The sequence below is a fragment of the Sus scrofa genome, chromosome 3 (assembly GCF_000003025.6).
Source record: "Sus scrofa isolate TJ Tabasco breed Duroc chromosome 3, Sscrofa11.1, whole genome shotgun sequence".
Taxonomy (NCBI): Eukaryota; Metazoa; Chordata; class Mammalia; order Artiodactyla; family Suidae; genus Sus; species Sus scrofa.
The window spans coordinates 92,071,948-92,090,032 of record NC_010445.4 but is presented as its reverse complement, the minus strand read 5'-3'; the positions used below and the strand labels follow the sequence as shown (position 1 = coordinate 92,090,032).

The 18,085-nt window shown below is 38.5% G+C and overlaps 1 protein-coding gene across 4 annotated transcripts in view; it reads left to right on the top strand.

Moving 5' to 3' along the window:
* Positions 6,971–18,085, top strand: part of GTF2A1L (general transcription factor IIA subunit 1 like) — a 91,373-nt gene continuing 80,258 nt past the window's right edge. For 3 of the 4 annotated variants that reach the window (XM_021088290.1, XM_021088289.1, XM_021088292.1), the window contains exons 1-4: positions 6,971–11,618; positions 11,835–11,980; positions 14,470–14,571; positions 14,765–14,888. In XM_021088290.1, the coding sequence (XP_020943949.1) occupies positions 11,960–11,980; positions 14,470–14,571; positions 14,765–14,888 (247 nt within the window). In that variant the 5' untranslated portion in view covers positions 6,971–11,618; positions 11,835–11,959. The remainder of the gene's footprint in view (positions 11,619–11,834; positions 11,981–14,469; positions 14,572–14,764; positions 14,889–18,085) is intronic. The other variant, XM_021088291.1, reaches the window with a different exon arrangement.

Below are 18,085 nucleotides of genomic sequence, written 5' to 3'. Positions count from 1 at the left end.
TAAAATATTTATAAAAAGTACAATTTAAGCAACTGCTAATGCAATGTTTTATTTTCTTGATTTCTTCTTTAGTTTTAAAACAATCAGTGATTACAATAGAAGAGTAAACATCAATTTTAAAGATATTATTCAAATACAGATAGTATATATTTCATGTGTGAAGTAATCAAACAATACTTACCAAGCAAAAATATTACTTCTTGCCATTCATACTCTATTTCACTCTTTTGTGGTTTTGTTTTTTGCTTTCTTTTTCTTTCTTTCTCTCTCTCTTTCCTTCCTTCCTTCCTTCCTTCCTTCCTTCCTTCCTTCCTTCCTTCCTTCTTTCTTTCTTTCTTTCTTTCTTTCTTTCTTTCTTTCTTTCTTTCTTTCTTTCTTTTTCTTTCTTTCAACATGGCTGCCCCTGGCAGCATATGGAAGTTCCCATACTAAGGGTTGAGCCACATCTGCGACCTGTGCTGTAGCTTGCAGCAATGCTGTATCCTTAACCCAATGAGTGAGGCCAGGGATTGAACCTGCATCCTCACAGAGGCTATGATGTGTTCTTAAACCACTGAAATGGGAACTCATATTTCACTCTTTCGAAAGATACAGTGGCAACTCCAAATAGTCACAGAGGATGACAGAATTGATGTAACTCAAGTTCTGTTTCGTCTTGTTGTTGTTGTTGTTTAGAGCTAGACCTGTGGCCAGTGGAAGTTCCTGGTCCAGGGGTCGAGTCCCAGCTGCAGGTGTCAGCCTATGCCACAGCCACAGAAATCCTGGATCTGTGCCAACTACACCACAGTTTGCAGGAACACCAGATCCTTAACCCACTGAGCGGGGCCAGGGATCGAACCCACATCCTCATGGATACTAGTTGGGTTCATAACCCATAGAGCCACAGTGGGAACTCCCATGTTTCCTCATCTTTATGACCAGTGTTTATTTTGAATCTCTGGCTCAAACCCAGGAATACGTAACACCAAAGGGGATGGGGACAAGAACTGTGTCAGAAGTAAGTTCAATTATGGACTGTCATGGATTCCCAAAATGAATATGTATATCTGAATCCCCATGTGTCCTGGATCCAACTGTTTAACTGGGAATTTTCCAAATTAACTTCTATATAGAATACAATGTTTACTAAATGCTGAGATATATTAAAATATGCCAACTTGAAGCTTGCATTACAGATTTTTAAAACTCAACAGTAATTGTAGCAATTATTTAGAACCCTATGCCAATAAAAAAATGTGTGTGTGTGGGGGGGAACATTTTATCTCCAACATGCTTAGAACTGCCAGCATGTGGTGGTACAGAAAGCAGACTTTTAGTCAATTTCCTTATGTATTTAAATTTTCTGCAGACAGTGTATGCTATTATTGCCTGTTCCCAGAACTGACTGCCCTCTCCCCCATCCTTGGTATTCCTTGGAGGGTGGATATCTCTGTGTGCTGGCGGTGATCCAGTAGTGAAAGGGATCCAATAGTTATGATGCAGAAGATAGAGAGGGAGGAAATTGCTGGGACCCTATCTCTTAGTGGACCAGATGGGATGGGATCCCAGGCAGCAGTGGAAGACTGATTTAGATAAGGGCACGAACAGCTCACCCATTGCAATAGGAGGCAAGGCAGAATTTATGGGTACAGAGAGAGGCAGGCCTACAGATCCAACATGTTATTTCTTAGTTTCTTTTACAGAGAGGGAATTGGATTCAGAGACTTTCTACCTTCCCAGAAAGGATGGGTATCTATGAACTTCCTTTAAAGAAATTTTATGACTTTTTTATTTTCTTGAGTACTTTGGTCATGTCTTCAATTTATGTGCTCTTTACTGGTATTAATGCTTGAATGCTAACCATACTGTCCCCAATGGGAATGGATATTCTTGTGATTTTGGAACCGAGATTATGAATTCCCCCTAGCAGGGAGTAAATGTTCTGATTTGGGAAACCCAGTTGTGAACACTGTGGAATTTAGTCTCTCTCTGCTTCTCATCTCTGAGAGAGATGCTCCAGATCTGTGAGTGGCCACGTGGGGTGTGTGTGGGGGAGGAGGCACCCAGCTGCAGTGCTTGTCCTTTTCCATAGGGTTTTATTTTGATATTTTCACACTGCTCTGAGAGAATTTCACCCAAAGGTCCTTAAGTGCCATGAAAAGGACAAGGAAAGAGCATCTGTGAACCGTGGCATTGTTAAATGCCAAGAGCCTTCCTCTCCAGTGGATTATTTTGAGACATTGAAACACTTTTCAAAGGCTTTGCTAAGTACTCATTGTGGAAAAGGACAAGTTCTATATTAAACTCACACTCGGGCCAGAAGTGGCCTTGGATGAAATTGTGAACTAGATGATGTTCGTTGCCTTCCTTTTATTGCCTTTTCCTCCATCCGTGGATTCTCCATCCCCTAAAGTCTCTTGGAGTCTTCCCTTTGTTCCTCTTTGCTTTGTATGACTGAGTGCCAAGAAAGGCTATGTATCAGTAATTTAGATCTTGTTCTTCCCTGGGGACATTGCTTCTGCTGTAGGCTTTGTAAACAGAGCGGCGCATTCTTCCCACCCCCACAGACCTCTAACTCTTCTCTGCTTGCTCTGTGGTCATCCTCCAATCTCCCTCTGTGCTACCATCAGTGGAGAACACGTGATCTGGCCCTTACCTCTCAGCCAGCCTTAGCTTTGCCGTGACTGCTCCTGTTCTCTCATCCTCCAGCCAACCTGAACTGCTCTCATTTCCTCAGACTCCCCACGTTCCCTCTCACACCCCAAGCTTGGGCTTGTACCATGCCCTTTCTCTGGAATACCCTTCTTTGTCCCTTTCCTTTGTCTCTCACTCATTGCACAGATCTAACTTGAGGCATTCTACTCCAGGAAGCCTTCCCTGACTTGCCACCAGGTTAGGTGCGCCTCAGAAATAATTTTTAGTATTAACCCCATTCTATTGGAAATGCTCGTGTGTTTTCTCCCCCACCCTTCCCATCTGAGATTTTGGTTGGGGTGGCTCTCTCCACAGTGATTTCCCATTTTGGGGGAAGAGGCCCAAACATGGGGGTGGCGGTAGGTGATGATAGTATCGATGGCAATGCTAAGGTGCTGATCCCTTAGCCAGAGCTTATGATCCATATGTCGAATAAAAAAATATTTAGATCACTGCACTACTTCTCCGAAAGATAGTTGCATTTTAGTCCCGGATTTGCCCCCATAAACAGATTAGAAATTTCATTTTATAGTAGTTTAACAGTATATTCAAATTAATAACAATCCATAAATGCTTTCCAAATTGGAGGTACTGTGCTAGGAACAACAGTGATTCAGTTACACATGTGCACACATCCATTCTCTTTCAGATTCTTTTCTTACCTCGATTTCATAGAATCAAATATTCTTTTTTTTTCTTTCATTTTTTGGCCACCAGCAGCTTATGGAGATCCCAGGCCAGGCATCAATCAAATTTGAGCTGAAGTTGCGATCTAAGCCCCAGCTACGGAAATGCTGGATCCTTAACCCACTGTGCTGGCTGGGAATCGAACCTTCATCCCAGCCCTCTCAAGGTGCCACTGATCCTGTTGTGCCAAAGTGGGAATTCCTAAATAGATTTTTTCTTAATAAAACACATACATATCTTCAAGGGATTGAAAAGATTAAAATGTTTATTTTACAATTTGATTTAAATTTGTGTAAACTGCTGAAAGCGAAGAGGAAGCATCTTTAGCCTTTTAACTCCTACTGTGTAATAGGGCTTGGGTTTTTGCCTTTAATCTTGAATATCCAATAAAGTAAGTGTTGTTTCTGGTTGTGAAATGAGAGTATCTGTCTTTTGTTAAAAGTATTTTGGAACCATTCTCTAGCTGTGGAAGATTTTTGCCTGCACTTGAAACAAGATCAGATGCTTAATTTCTTTGACCCTTCCCCAGAAGGATATAATGTAACCTTCAGTTAAAAGGGGGAGTTATTATTTTATGGAGAGGGAGTTTCACTTTGGCAAGATGAAAAGAGTTCTGGGGGTGGGTAGTGGGGGTGGCTGTGCAACAATGTCAATGTACTAAAGCCACCGAACTGTATCCCTAGACATGTGAAGATGGCCAATTTTAGGTTATGCATCTTTTATCACAATTAAAAAGAGTTAGGTCCAACCTGAAAAAGAGAGTCTCTCCTGATACCTTGTAGCATCTTTGTTGAGGATTGATTTATCATAAAATTCACCTGTTTTATGTGTACAGGTCAATGGTTTTGGTACACTCACAGAATTATACCACCATCACCACAATACATTTTAGAAGATTTCCATCTCCTGCCAAAGATCCCTCCAGCCCATTCAGGCACTCCTTGTTCTCATCCCAGGCCCAGGAAATCACTAATCCACATCTATATATCTGCCTTTTTTTGGATAGTTCATATAAATGGAATTTTACAGTATAGACATTTTACAATATGTCTTCTTTCACTCAGTAGAATGTTTTTGCAGTTCATTCACATTGTTTATCCAGGTTCATTCATGTAGCAATATTTCATTCCTTTTTATTGTCAAGCAGTATTCCATTGCATGGCTGTGCCACATTGTATTTACCCATTCCTCCCTTGATGGACGTTTCAGTTTTCCCCACTTTTTTTTTTTGGTCTTTCGTTTTTTGTCTTTTTAGGGCTGCACCCGCGACATAGGGATCCAATCAGAGCTACAGCTGCTGGCCTATACCACAACCACAGCAACGTGGGATCTGAGCCATGTCTGTGACCTACATCACAGCTCATAGCAATGCCAGATCCTTAACCCACTGAGCGAGGCCAGGGATTGAACCTGCACCTCATGGTTACTAGTCAGGTTCATTAACCACTGAGCCACTATGGGAACTCTGGGTTTTCCCTTTTTTACTATCATCCATAGCTCTGTTGCAAACATTCATGTACAATGATTTGTGTCACCATGTTTTCCTCTCTCTTGGGTATGAGTGGAACTGCTGAGTCGTTATGGTAAATTTATATTTAACTTTCCAAGAAATTGCCAAACCGTTTTCTAAAGTAGTTGCACCATTTTATGCTTTCTTCACATCCTTGCCAACACTGGTTTGTACCTCTTTGTTTTCTGTTTGTTCCTTCTGTTCTTTCTTTTGCATTTCTTTTTTCCTAACTTCCTATTGGCTACTTATACTTTTTTTTTAGAATTCCATTTTGATTTATCTATAGTATTTTGAATGTATTTCTTTGTGTAGCTTTTAAAAGTGGTTGCTCTAGATATTACATTATACATGCGTAATTTTATTTTTAAAAATTTTTTTTCTTTTAGGGCCACATCTGTGGCACATGGAAGTTCCCAGGCTAAGGTCCAAATCAGAGCTTCAGTGCCAGCCTATGCCACAGCCATAGCAACATGGGAACTGAACTGCAGCTCACAGCAATTCTGGGCCTTAATGCACTGAGCGAGGCCAAGGAATTGAACCCTTGTCCTCATGGATACTAGTCGGGTTCATTACTGCTAAGCCACGACAGGAACTCCTACATGCATAACTTATCATAATCGACATTTTTACCAGTTCCATCGAATTGAAGAAACCTCATTTACTTTATCCTTCCCCATTGATAATAGAATTTTAGAGCCATATGGGCCAACATTACAATTTTTACTTCAACTGTGAAACACATTAACTCAAAAGAAGGAGAGTCTACTACATTTTCCCATATTCTTACTTTCTTATTTCTTTCTCCCTGGTATTCCTCCTTTTATTTCCTTTCTATTTCAAAACATCCTTGAGCCATTCTTTTAGAGTAGTTTTGCTGGCAATGTTTTTTTGTTTTGTTTTCTTTTTTATTTGAGAATGTTTTGATTTTCCCCTGAAGTATGTTATTACCAAGTGTGGGATTCTGAGTTGACAGTTCTTTCCTTTTAGCACTTTTCTTTCAGTCCACTTCCTTCTGACCTCTGTGGTTTCTGATAAGAAATCTTCTTACATCTGAATTAACTATTCTCTCTCTGTTCAAATTGGGTTATTTCTATTGTTCTATCTTCAGGTTCACCGATTCTTTCCTTTCTCACCTCCATTCTGCTGTTGAATGTATTATCATGGTAGGGGTGCTGTAACAAACTACCATAAATTCAGTAACTTAAAATAAAAGACATTTATTCTCCTAAGCTGAAGTTTGGCTAGAAGTTTGAAAATCAAGGTGGTGATAGAGCCCTGGAACTTTTAGGGAAGAATTTGAATTTCATCCCTGTCTCTTCTAGCTTCTGCTGTTTGCCAGTAATCCTTGGTATTCTTTGGTTTGTAGATGCATCACTCTAGTCTCTCTCTCTGTCCTCATATGGCTGCCTTTTTCTGTGTATTTTTGTCCTTTCCTTATAAGCACATCAGTCATATTGGATTAGATGCCCATTCTTTTCCATTATGGGCTCATCTTAACAAATTGTATCTGCAATAACTCTATTTCCAAATAAAGTCACATTCTGAGGTACTGGGAGTTGGGACTTCAATATACCTTTGGGGCAGACATAATTCAACCCATAAACCTATCCACTGAATTTTTTATTTTGGTTATTATATTTTTCAGTTATTAAATATTCATTTAGTTCTTCTTTATATCTTCTGTGTCTTTGCTGAGACTTTCTATTTTTTCATTTGTTTAAAGCACTTGTTAAATTGTTTGTTTAATTGCTCGTCAAAGCAGTTTTATGAAGGCTGCTTTTAGATACTTGTCAGATAATTCTAACATCTTAGTCATCTCTGTGTTGGTGTTGATTAATTGTCTTTTTTCATTCAAGTAGAGATTTTCATGGTTCTTGGTAGAACAGATGATTTTCAATTGCATCCTGGATATTTTGATTATTATAAGACTCTGGATCTTATTTAAATCTTTTTTTTTTTGAGTCCTTTTTTTAAAATTTATTTTTATTTTTATTTTTTTGTTTGTTAGGGCATATTTAAGTTCCCAGGCTAGGGGCTGAATTGGATCTACAGCTGCTGGCCTACACCACAGCCGCAGCAACGTGGGATCTGAGCTGTGTCTGCAACCTACACCAAAGCTCACGACAATGCCCCAGTCCCTGACCCACTGAGCGAGACCAAGGATCAAACTTGCATCCTCATGGATACTAGTTGGATTAGTTTCTGCTGCACTATGATGGGATATCCCAAAGCTTCTATTCTGACACAGGGCCAATGGTGCCCACTTGCTATTGTGGGTAGAGGTAAAGGGCCATGTTTCCTGCTCAGACTCTATTGACGGCCCAGGGAGGAGGATCTCCTTGTCATTTTTGGCTAGGGTGGGAGTTCAGGCCTTCACTGATATCACACTTGTTGACACAGGAAGGGAACCTTGTATTTTCCTGCTCACATGGCATCCACTGACACTGCAAGGGGCGGTCTCACTATCCCAGCAGGAATGAAAGCCTTCATCTTTTCTGACACCACTCTAGTGGGTGGTGAGGATACTTCATTATAGCTGGGTTGGGAGGATGAGTCCAAACATCCCATGTAGTCTCCAGTGACATTGTGGGATGGCTGTACCTCATTACAGTTGGGCAAGAATGTAAGTCTAAAGTCACTACTCTGCCTTTGAAGACAGGCAGTGGCGGGATGGGCAGTTTTTTTCTGTGGTCTTTGGAGTACAGTAGTTATTGTCTAAAGTTTCCTATCTTGCTGCTCCTTTCCCGGTCCTTTTGCTAGAGAAAAAAGACTTTTGTTGTTTTTTGTCCATGACTGTTGAAACTTCAAGGTTTTTGGCTTCACCAGTATCTAGTCCGGTTATAGATGAGGCAAAAAGAAAACAAAGGGCTTGACTGTTGTGTTGTTCTTTGAGTTGTAAGGTCCCTAACTCATCTGGACTCTTTTCTTCACCTTTCAGAGTTCTTATCTTTGTTTTATGAATACTATCAAGAATGTTTTAGCTATACTTTGCAGAAGGAGTAGGAAGTGTGTCTATTCCATGTTGTCCCTACCTGTCCTGATATTTGAAGCACCCAAGATATAGAATATTCAAGATGCTGCTATTACATCTTATAAAATGAGATTAATTAGGAAAGAAGAAAAGGCAGTTATTGTGGGAACAAAGCTGGTTGGTTCTTTCCAGGTCATAGCCTTAAACTGAATTTATTGGTCTTTGCTTCCATCTTCTATAAGTAGAAATGTAGATTGGAAAATTAACTGGAGACAACAGACATTATTCTTGCTAATATTTCATATTCATATTTGATTACACACATTGTGCTTAAAGAAATGAAAATTGAATCATTTGTTAGCTAGGAAATTACTGAATTCTTATCAAGACCCTCATGAGAATGTTAAAAAGTAGCCATAAGGAAAATTGCATTTGAAGGCATGAGTTAATTATAATCGCTAATTTTCATATGTACACAATAATATTAATATTAAAACATTTAAAAATAGGTAGTAATTTGATAAGAATGTCCCTCTGTGTGATAAGGTCACCAGTTGGCCATAGCACTGTGTCACATGGTCATTTTAACTGAAATCCTGTATGCTGGGGGCAGGGATTCATCAATACTGGAACAGTATCTGATGTTCAAATAACGTGAGTTGTATTTGAAAATGGAAAATGTTACAGAAGTGCCGAGTGTAAATAAATCAGAACCACTAACATTGCAACCATTTCAAAGTTACAAGGTGAGGTAGAGATTATCTGGATTTTCATTTCCTGAAAGATGTGAAGGATGAAACATAGGCAGAGAAACACAATACTGTTGGGCTTGTGCACTGGTTGCAAAATGTTCAGAAACTAATTATGAATATTTGCTGCCTTAAGCCATATGCTCATAGAGTAACTTGTATTTTTCATTACTGATAAATATATTATTTAGAGTTTAGAGTTACTGAAATGCCCTGCATTTGACTGTAAAATTTAATATGTAAAAGATAATGGGCTGTCTCTAAAATACATTTAAAAAAAAATTCTCATTCAGAGAAAGGACCTCATAGATATGGCCTTTTCTCACAAGAAGCAAAGAGAAATTGTTTCTTTACTTTTGTAATAATATCACTGAAACCTCCAGGCAAAAGTAATATGAACATACAGAATACAGAAAAATTAATCTGATTATTAAGATTTGTTTAAATGTTGCAAAACTGGTGTTGATTACAAATGATATATTAAATAGATAGTATAGCCTCTAAACAAAGCAGGAGAAAATGAAAATCTGATGCTCTGAACTGTGATGGGCGATTGGGGAAGAGCTTTATGCTTTGCCACAGGTGTAATTTCAAAGAACGGCAAAAATCTCAAAGAGGGACCAAAGCTCAGCATTCTTTTTTTATTCTCTATTTACTAACATAAAAAAATAGTCACTGTAAAATTGCCCCACTGAGGTTTTGGGATCTTGAAATTTCAATTTTAGCATCAAAAGTTTTTTGTATATGCAACACACTTCCCCCTGAGTTTGAAAAATTTACAAAAGAAATGTGATCATTACATGACTACAACAGTCTGCTTGTTTGATGATAACATGGGGTCAACTCTATCAAATATCAGTCTATAAAGATTCCTTTACATACTTTTCAAATGCTCTTGCAACTGATGAGAATATTCAGGAAACGTTAAATGCTGAGATTACAATGAGGAACAATCAAGACTTCGCTAGTCGCAGTCGTATCAGAGAATGGGTCTTGTATTATTTAACTCATTTTGTGGAACAAATTACCCCCAAACTTAAGTGCTTAAAATGACAAATATTTATTAGCTCACAGTTTCTGAGGACTGGGAATATGTGAGATGCCTAGAAGGTGATTCTGGTTCAGTCTCTCAAAAGAATGCAGATAAACTGTCACTTGAGGCTGGAGTCATCTGACAGCCCAAAAGGAGAGCTTTCCAAGCTTACTCCTGTGATTATCTACAGGCTTCTGATCCTTGCTGGCTATGGGCTGGACTCTTGGTTCCTTGCCACATGGGCCTCTCCAAGGCTGAGTGCTTGACTATCCTCACAGTGTGACAGCTGTCTTCTCCCAAGTGAATGATCCAAAGGAGTCCCAAGGAAGGAAGCCACAGTCATTTATAACCTAATCTTGGAAGCGATACATCATTAGTTCTGTTTTATTCTATTGGTCACCCGGACAAACCATGGTACAATGTGGAAGGGGGAAACACAAGGTTGCAAATACCAAAAAGTAAGGCTTGTTGGGAGCTGTCCTGGAATCTGGCTATCACAGGTCCAGAGCAGTTTTGCTATTTGGATTCACCTTGAACATAGGTTAAAGCAGACCTCTTCTAAAAGCCATTGTCTCTTCTTGGGAAGAAACTGCATCTGAGTCTACAAGTGACCATGCAGATAGACCAAGGGGCAAATGGAACATTATTGACATTTTCCTGCAAAAGTTACATAACCTATCTGCAACCCAAGTCTACTAAATGTAGAAAGAAATAGCAGTTCCATTTAGTCACATTTTTCATGGATACCAAAGTCCAAATTTGATTTCAAAAGTATGTATGATCTACAGTATAGCCCTGAGAAGAGTAAAATGTATAACAAAGTAAAACAATAAAGTATGCTATCACAAAAAGTTAGGTGATTACCAATCCTATGCATTCAGGAATAGTTTTAAAATAAGCTGAAAGGTCTCTTGTTTTTCATCTTATTTCCCAGATTGAATAATTTAATTGGATTTTTTGATATCAGTAGGAATCAGTGACTGCTTTTAGCCTTTCTATCTTGGCCATAAGATATGTCACTTTGAATACTTCTGGTAGTAAATTGCTATCAGGTAGAGATACAGTCATTAAAAATTATGAAATTCTTGTGTTTTTTTTGTAAAGGAAAGTTCAGATAGTTTTCAATTTAGGAAAGTCTTCTAAAGGGCTTCACATAAATTAGCTTTCTGAAACTCACAAATCATAAGACACCTGACCCAGACAAAGCAAATACAGAACGATTGGGCATAAATAGCTCTACTGAACTTATATGCACAAATAAATAAATAGCCAATTTTAAACCTGAAAGGATTTGTAATCATTAAATAACTTAGCTATCTGGTTAGATCAGAACTTATCTGCAGGCTAGAAAGTCTGTTTTAAAAGGCAGAGTAATGGCAATAAATCACCCTTCCCTTACCTAACTCTCTAGGTTATCTGTTCTTACACTTATCCTCAGCCCTAGGCAGGGTATGCCCCTAGATGCTCTACCCTTCAGGGGAAGGAGGGGATTATCATAGGTCAGAAGACTGTGATTTCTGCCTAATGAGGAAAAGGACCCTGAGTGGTACTGGGGTGCTGACTTTATTTTAGCAGTGGTTTTCCACTTTGGCTGGATGATAGAAGCAGTGTCTCTGGGGTGAGACTCAGGTGACAAACCTTTGCTAAGCTCTCCAGGTGATTTCAGTGGGCAGCCAAAGCTGAAAATCTTCTGTCTTCAGGCAGTAAGTCTTTTTTCAAGTGCCCATCAGAATCACCTGGAGAGCATGTTAAAGTTATAAAAAGACAGGTCCCACCCTCAGAGTTTCTGATTCCATAGGTCTGGGGTGGGGCCCTATAATTTGCATCTTTAACAGGTTCCATGTGAAGCTGATGTTGCTGTCCCACACTTTGAGAACCAATCTTAAGAAGCGTTTGACTCATTATATACTGGGGTTCTGCTGCGAATAGGGCGGTAAGAGGAGGGATGAAAATAGAAGCAGAGGACGGATACCACTAGGTCCCCTCTGCTCAAAGGTAAAGTTTACTGGGATCTACCACTGCATTGCTCATCGCCTATTCTCTGAGCCTTTATTTCACAGATTGAGAAAATAAAGGCTCGTCCAAGGGTCACATGAACCGCCCAAAGCTTAACCGCCTCGTTTTAGCCAACCTCTTCCCGGCCTCTGCACCACTTCTTGAGTTACCTCTGATCAACTCGTTAACCCTTCTCTCCTCCCTCCCCGCCCCCAGCGTCGTGACGTGGTTGCGAGGACAACGTGCGCCCACGTTCAGAGCGCGCAGGGAGCCGTCCTCAGCCGTGTACCGCGTGCTGGGCGCTGCACAGGCGTGAGGGGCAAGGCGCAGGAGTCGCCGGCATGGACTGTGTCAACCCGGTGGTAAGAATCACCGGCCTGGCCTGTCGGCCTGCGCTTTGTGAAACCGTCCTGGGCTTAGGGCAGCTGAGCTCAGCACACCCCTATTTTCCTTTCCCGCCCTTCACAGACTTTGAGAAGCCCTCTCCCTTAGGGGCTCCGGCTGTTCTTCACCTCCATGTTGGAGGAAGCCCATGAGGGCCAGTAGGTCAGCTGGAAGTTGGACCTGGCCCCCGCTGGAAGAAGGAATGTCCCTCCTTTTTTTCTTTCTCACTCCTCATCCAAACTGAGGTTGTCTGGAGGGAGGAATTTAGAAGGTGGTTAGAGGTGCAACTCGCCTTAACCCTCCCAGTTTCCCTCTGTGTTTAGAAAATGACTAAGTTCAGTTGTGCTCTAATGGTAGCTCTTAATTTTAGTATGGCTACCGTTGATTCTAAGCTATATGACTTACCTGAACTAATAGGTAACGTGGTACTTCATGTTACTCCCCCACATATTTTTAGAGTTCTCCACCCCTCCATTTCCCCGTCCTTGAGCATCTCGGTGTTTCGGTGTACAACTAGAATTGATCAGCACAAACATTGCTCTCCTACCGTTAAAGCGTACCGAAACCTCCCAAGAAAACTGGCAGGCTGAATGACGCTTGTGAGACCCTCTATCAATCTTTAAAAGCTGAAGTAAAGGAAAACTTAGAAGTCACACTTTTTTTTCAGTTCAACAGACTTCACATTTGGTGAAAGGCAATGTGCTTGACCAGATCTGGTATTTGTGGGTTCCACTGATTCATAGGCAGCATAAAAGGGTCCGTTTCTAGAGCCGAGTTATTATTTTAATGTGTATCCATTTTCTGATGTGAATGAGGTTTTTTTCATTTTTTTAAAGTTTTATTGTAGTGTAGTGGATTTACAAGGTTGTGATAATTTTTGCGGTAAAACAGTAATTCAGTTATACACAATCCATTCTCTTTGATTCTTTTCCCACATAGATTATATGAATGTGGTTTAAGATATGTAAAATGTGCATGCTTGACTATAAGCTTACTATGTATACCATTTTCTTTGATGGAGAACTCTAAGGAGTGTGTGTATTTTAAGTAGAGAAGAGGGTAAGGTGTGTTTTCTGGACTGTGCATAGTTCTAATGAAGATAATGGGATAAGAGTATAAAGTCTAACCATAGTCCTAGATGAGAAGGTATGTTCAATTCCTACTTTGCTTTTGAAAAATTTTGTTCTAATGGGTTATTTTTGATGGCTGGTGTTACACTCTAAGGGTAGATCTTAAAAGATGTTTTTAGCCTTAGGAATTTTTGCCTCTACTTTAAATGTGATCACACTAGCTGGGACTAACACTGAAACATCGGTTTAGCATGCCTTTATCAGGGTAAGCTGTTTTAGAAGCAGCAGCCAGTCTAGGTGCCTAATCTTTTTGGTTATGCTTGTGAATAACATATATAAATATTATTGATTGGTTTATTCATAGGCTCACCCTGGGTCTTTAGAAGGATAAGTTTAAAATGTAGCTAGCTACGCTTGGCATGAACAGGAATATTTAGAGAATTTACTGGGTAGTATGAAAAAGCAGTCCTAGAATGACAGAATCTTCATTTTGGCCTGATAAAGCCATTTGAAATAAGGGCAATTCAACTAAATTCCTATTTTGGTGTTTCTTATCAGTGGAATATCTGCTAAGTCAGTATTGTTAGTACAAATAGCATCTCCATTGTGGATTATACTGTGAATGGAGCACAATTTATGAGTAGATTTGAAGGACTGCATTTATTTCACAGGGCTAGTTTTCTATTGATATTGACCAATGTTTAAGCTGGTAGAAATTTGCTTTATATTACTGTTATGGCATAACTTCATTAGGAAGGATTGTAGGACATTACTTCATCTCTGCAATATGCATATTATGGCTCATTTATGTCCTCCTTAGCCTCTGTTAGGAAATCTTTTTTGGTGCAGTTGAACTTTTACTTGACCATGGTTCAGAACATCTTCGGCTTATATATATTTTGGAAGTGGGATAGACTTTGGTGACTCTGTTGTAGGTGTTTGCCTCAAACTTAGGCTTAGCATTTATTTGCATTTGTGGAAATACATAGTGAATTCTAAAAAAGCTCTCTTGGTCCTTTTGAGAAAGATGTAAGTTAAAAACAGAGGATTCATTTCCACCTGCTGTAAATTCATTACCTTTTTAAAAAGGAATGGGGAGGTTAAATACTGACACAAAGGCCAAAGAACATAGCAGTAACCATACATCTTGATGTGAATATTATATCATATTTGACTGTAGTACTATGATTCAGCCTTATAGGTAGGCTAGGACTATAGGTCTGAAGTTAATACAATTTATGGAAAGCTAAGACTATCCTGGAAGTAGCATGCACTTAGTAAAAATTCTTATGGTGGTTTTTCTTTAAATATAAGACTAGGAAGTGTACACTGCATTTTTTTTAAGGCTCATACATTCAAACTTTAAAATTAAAACTTTAACAATTGCTTTTATGTAGCCTAAACTCTACAGATCTGTAATTGAAGATGTGATCGAAGGAGTGCGGGATCTATTTGCTGAAGAAGGTGTAGAGGAACAAGTTTTAAAAGACTTGAAGCAGGTTTGTAGACAATACAACTTTTTCCCTGTCTTCCCCCCCAGCTTAAAAATGGATAAATTATAGTCCTCACCTCTTAATTATAGTTCAATACGCATTTATTGTGCTGTCAGTTGACAATTTGAAAGTAAAGAAAAAATAGAAACAACTACTGTAATTTTTTTTGAAGTGAATTTTTTTTTTTTTCCCTCTGTAGCTCTGGGAAACAAAAGTTTTACAGTCTAAAGCAACAGAAGACTTCTTCAGAAATAACATCCATCCACCTCTGTTCACCCTTCAGTTGCCACACAGCTTGCACCAAACATTGCAATCATCAACAGGTTGGATACAGTTAGTAAATTAGCACTGTTGGCACTTCTGACAACAAATTCTCATTTGGAGGTGGTTTTGAACTAGGGTAATGCTCTTAAAGTGAGAAGGCCTGGACTTCAGAATCATTGCTATGAAATGAATATAGGATAGATCATCACTGCTGTGTAATTACTGACAAGAAAATAAGGTTATTTAAACTTTTTTTTTTTTTTCAATGTTGAAGTCCACAAAGGCGACAAAGCCTTACTTCAGGGGAACAAATTATGTAGTTTGTGGGCTGTTGAGTGTAGCCTTTGATTTTTATTTTCCCCCAGACAATTTGATTGACAAGTCAAGGAGTAATCCAGCTAGTTGGTGAAGAAGCAGAGGGAAAGATGCATGCTTGTGTGCTTGTGCATTCTTTCTCTTACTATCTGAGTATGAAATAAATCTATGATTGAATTGGAAGCAAAATGGAGCATTAACAAGAACATAGAGGTTATTCAGGTTCCTTCACAGTTTTGGATATAAAATGGTGGCTAGAAATGGCCTGTATGTGTATTGTCTTTAATCTTGGGCTTACTGAATCTAGACCTCTGCTTTTGAGGGAAGCATTTGTCCATATTATGTCTATCAATTTAAACTGGAAAAGACTAGCTGCTAAAAGATAAGACAATACTATTGTGTCTGTCTAGCCTTTATTCCTTTTTTTTCACCTCTGATTCTTGACAATCCTATTGCTGTCCTTGTGTGTGTGTTGTGTGTATGTGTATCTATCTAGATGTGGATACACAGAGACACAGGCAGGCACATAGAGATGCAGTGACAGACACAGAGGCACACACCAGCAGACACACCCAGACACAGACAGGCAGACACACATATAGGTTTTATTGGACTTAGCTGAAATTCACTAGATTAATGTCTGCAAGAAGTGAGGGTAGATTTTAGACTGGATGATCAGTAAAAACTAGATTGTTCATGGTATATTTGGGAAAGTTCACATGAAAATCAAGGCTAGTCCCTTCTCTATTACAAAATGAGAGAATTTAAGTGTGGCAACAATTATAACTTATAAAAAGGAAATAAATTAACAATGAGTATTGAGTTACCAAATACAATTTTATAATGTTGTGCTTAAAATGTATAACATTGCTCTTTAAAAATTAGCCATGACAGTTTTAATTACTAAATTGACACATTGAAACATTTTCCATCAATTGTTGGATTTTTGGCTGTGCTTTCATTTTTAACTTTATTGTTTTATTAGGGCATCCCTTTTATTTCTCTATTTAAATAATACTCTTCTGAATTTTTTTCTTCAGTAAGGAACTCTAAAGTTTTTTTCCCCCCTTAGGAGTGGCTTGGAATGCAGAGGAGTAAAATAGTTGTCTTTTATCAAAAGCGTAGTTCTGAAGAAAGACTGTCTAGACACTTCTCAGGTTATCATTTAAATTGCAATGCTTGGTTTTGCCGCAAGATGGTAATATTACCAGTGATTTAAATCACAAAATAGTCTTGCAACTAATATATCTAGCTGGCTTTCACTTCACACTTCATTCTAATTCTGTCCTAGAAGTTAGAATAATAGAAATAATTACGTTTAAACAAGACAGTTTTTCTCCTTATTCTCATCTACATCATTCATAATGAAGTGAAGAGGGAGCACAGGTATCCTATAGAACTGCATTATAGGCCTTGTTTCTAAGTCTCTTCATTTTTAGGTACTCTACAATGAGATTCGTGAAGTAAATAGCTTTATAAAATTGAAGTACGTTTTAATTATATCTTCTCATTGTGTGCTTTTAAAAGCCTGATTAAGATAATCTAAGTGAACTTCTATAACCTTTTTATCCCTTGATAACAAGTTCAAATTAAATCTACAGTGGAATAAGACATTTGGCTTGGTCTGTTCCACCTTTAAAACTTGTTTGCCTTATTGTATTTTCTTTATGTTATCCATTTGCTTAATAATTTGCTCTATCTTCAGTTGCCAGCTGTTTTTTGGTCTCAGGATCCCTTTACCCTTACACATTGAGAGCCTCAAAGAGCTTTCTTTTATGTGGGTTCTAAGTATCTACCATATTAGAATTTAAGCTGAGAAACTTAAAAAATATTGATTTATGAATTTAAAATTGATTATATATTAAAATAATTGTCAAAAATAGCTATTCCTTCCAGATTAAAAAATACTTCGTATTAAGACTGGTATTATTGTACTTTTCTACAAATCTTACTAATGTCTGGCTAACAAGACAGCTAGATTCTCATATTTGTTTCTAAATTTAATCTGTTGTTAAACATAGTTTTGGTTAAGTATAATAAGAAAATTTAGCCTTCCACAGAGAGCTAATTGGAAAAGGAGGAGTATTTTAATAGTTTTTTCATCAGGTAATTTGGTAGTTTCTGAGAGGTTAGCTGCAAAGCAGAACCTGAAACCGTATCAGTAGACTTGTGATGTTAACTTTAACTGGTATTACCTTGCACTTTGAATGACTCTCTAATCCATGTGTAGTTGTGTAGCATATGTTGTGACTTGGAAAATATCTGTTCACTGGGTTATGCAATTGACACATTGTTCATCATACAAGGTAAAAAATCCTACCAATACTCCATACATCTCATCAGAAAAGTGTTTAAGGGAGGTCCTGTTGTGGCTCAGCAGTAACGAACCTGACTAGTAACCATGAGAATGTGGGTTTGATCCCTGGCCTTACTCAGTGGGTTGAGGAACTGGTGTTGCTGTGTTTGTGGTGTAGGCTGGCAGCTGCAGCTCTGATTTGACCTCTAGCCAGGTACGGCCCTAAAAAGACCAAAAAAAAAAAAAAAAAGAAAAAAAATGTTTAAATATTGGGAAGTGATGAAGCACTGTAGTGGATATAAAGTTTTCAAAATTCTAATTTCTCCTTGAAAGCTTGTATTTTGTCATTGCCAAATGAATCTTGTCAGTTTGTTTTCCTTGAAGTGATGGACAAACTTAGTTCATTTTCCAAAATATGTTTGCCAAATATCCAAGTCTGAAGAACCATAGTTTCTGTCAGTTTTTCTTTCAAATAAAAATAGTATTTCTTGAAATTCCTGTCATGGCTTAGCGGTAATGAACCTGATTAGTATCCATGAGGACATGGGTTTGATCCTTGGCCTTGCACAGTGGGTTAAGGATCCAGTGTTGCTGTGATCTGTGGTGTAGGTTGCAGACATAGCCCGCATCTGGCTTTGCGGTGGC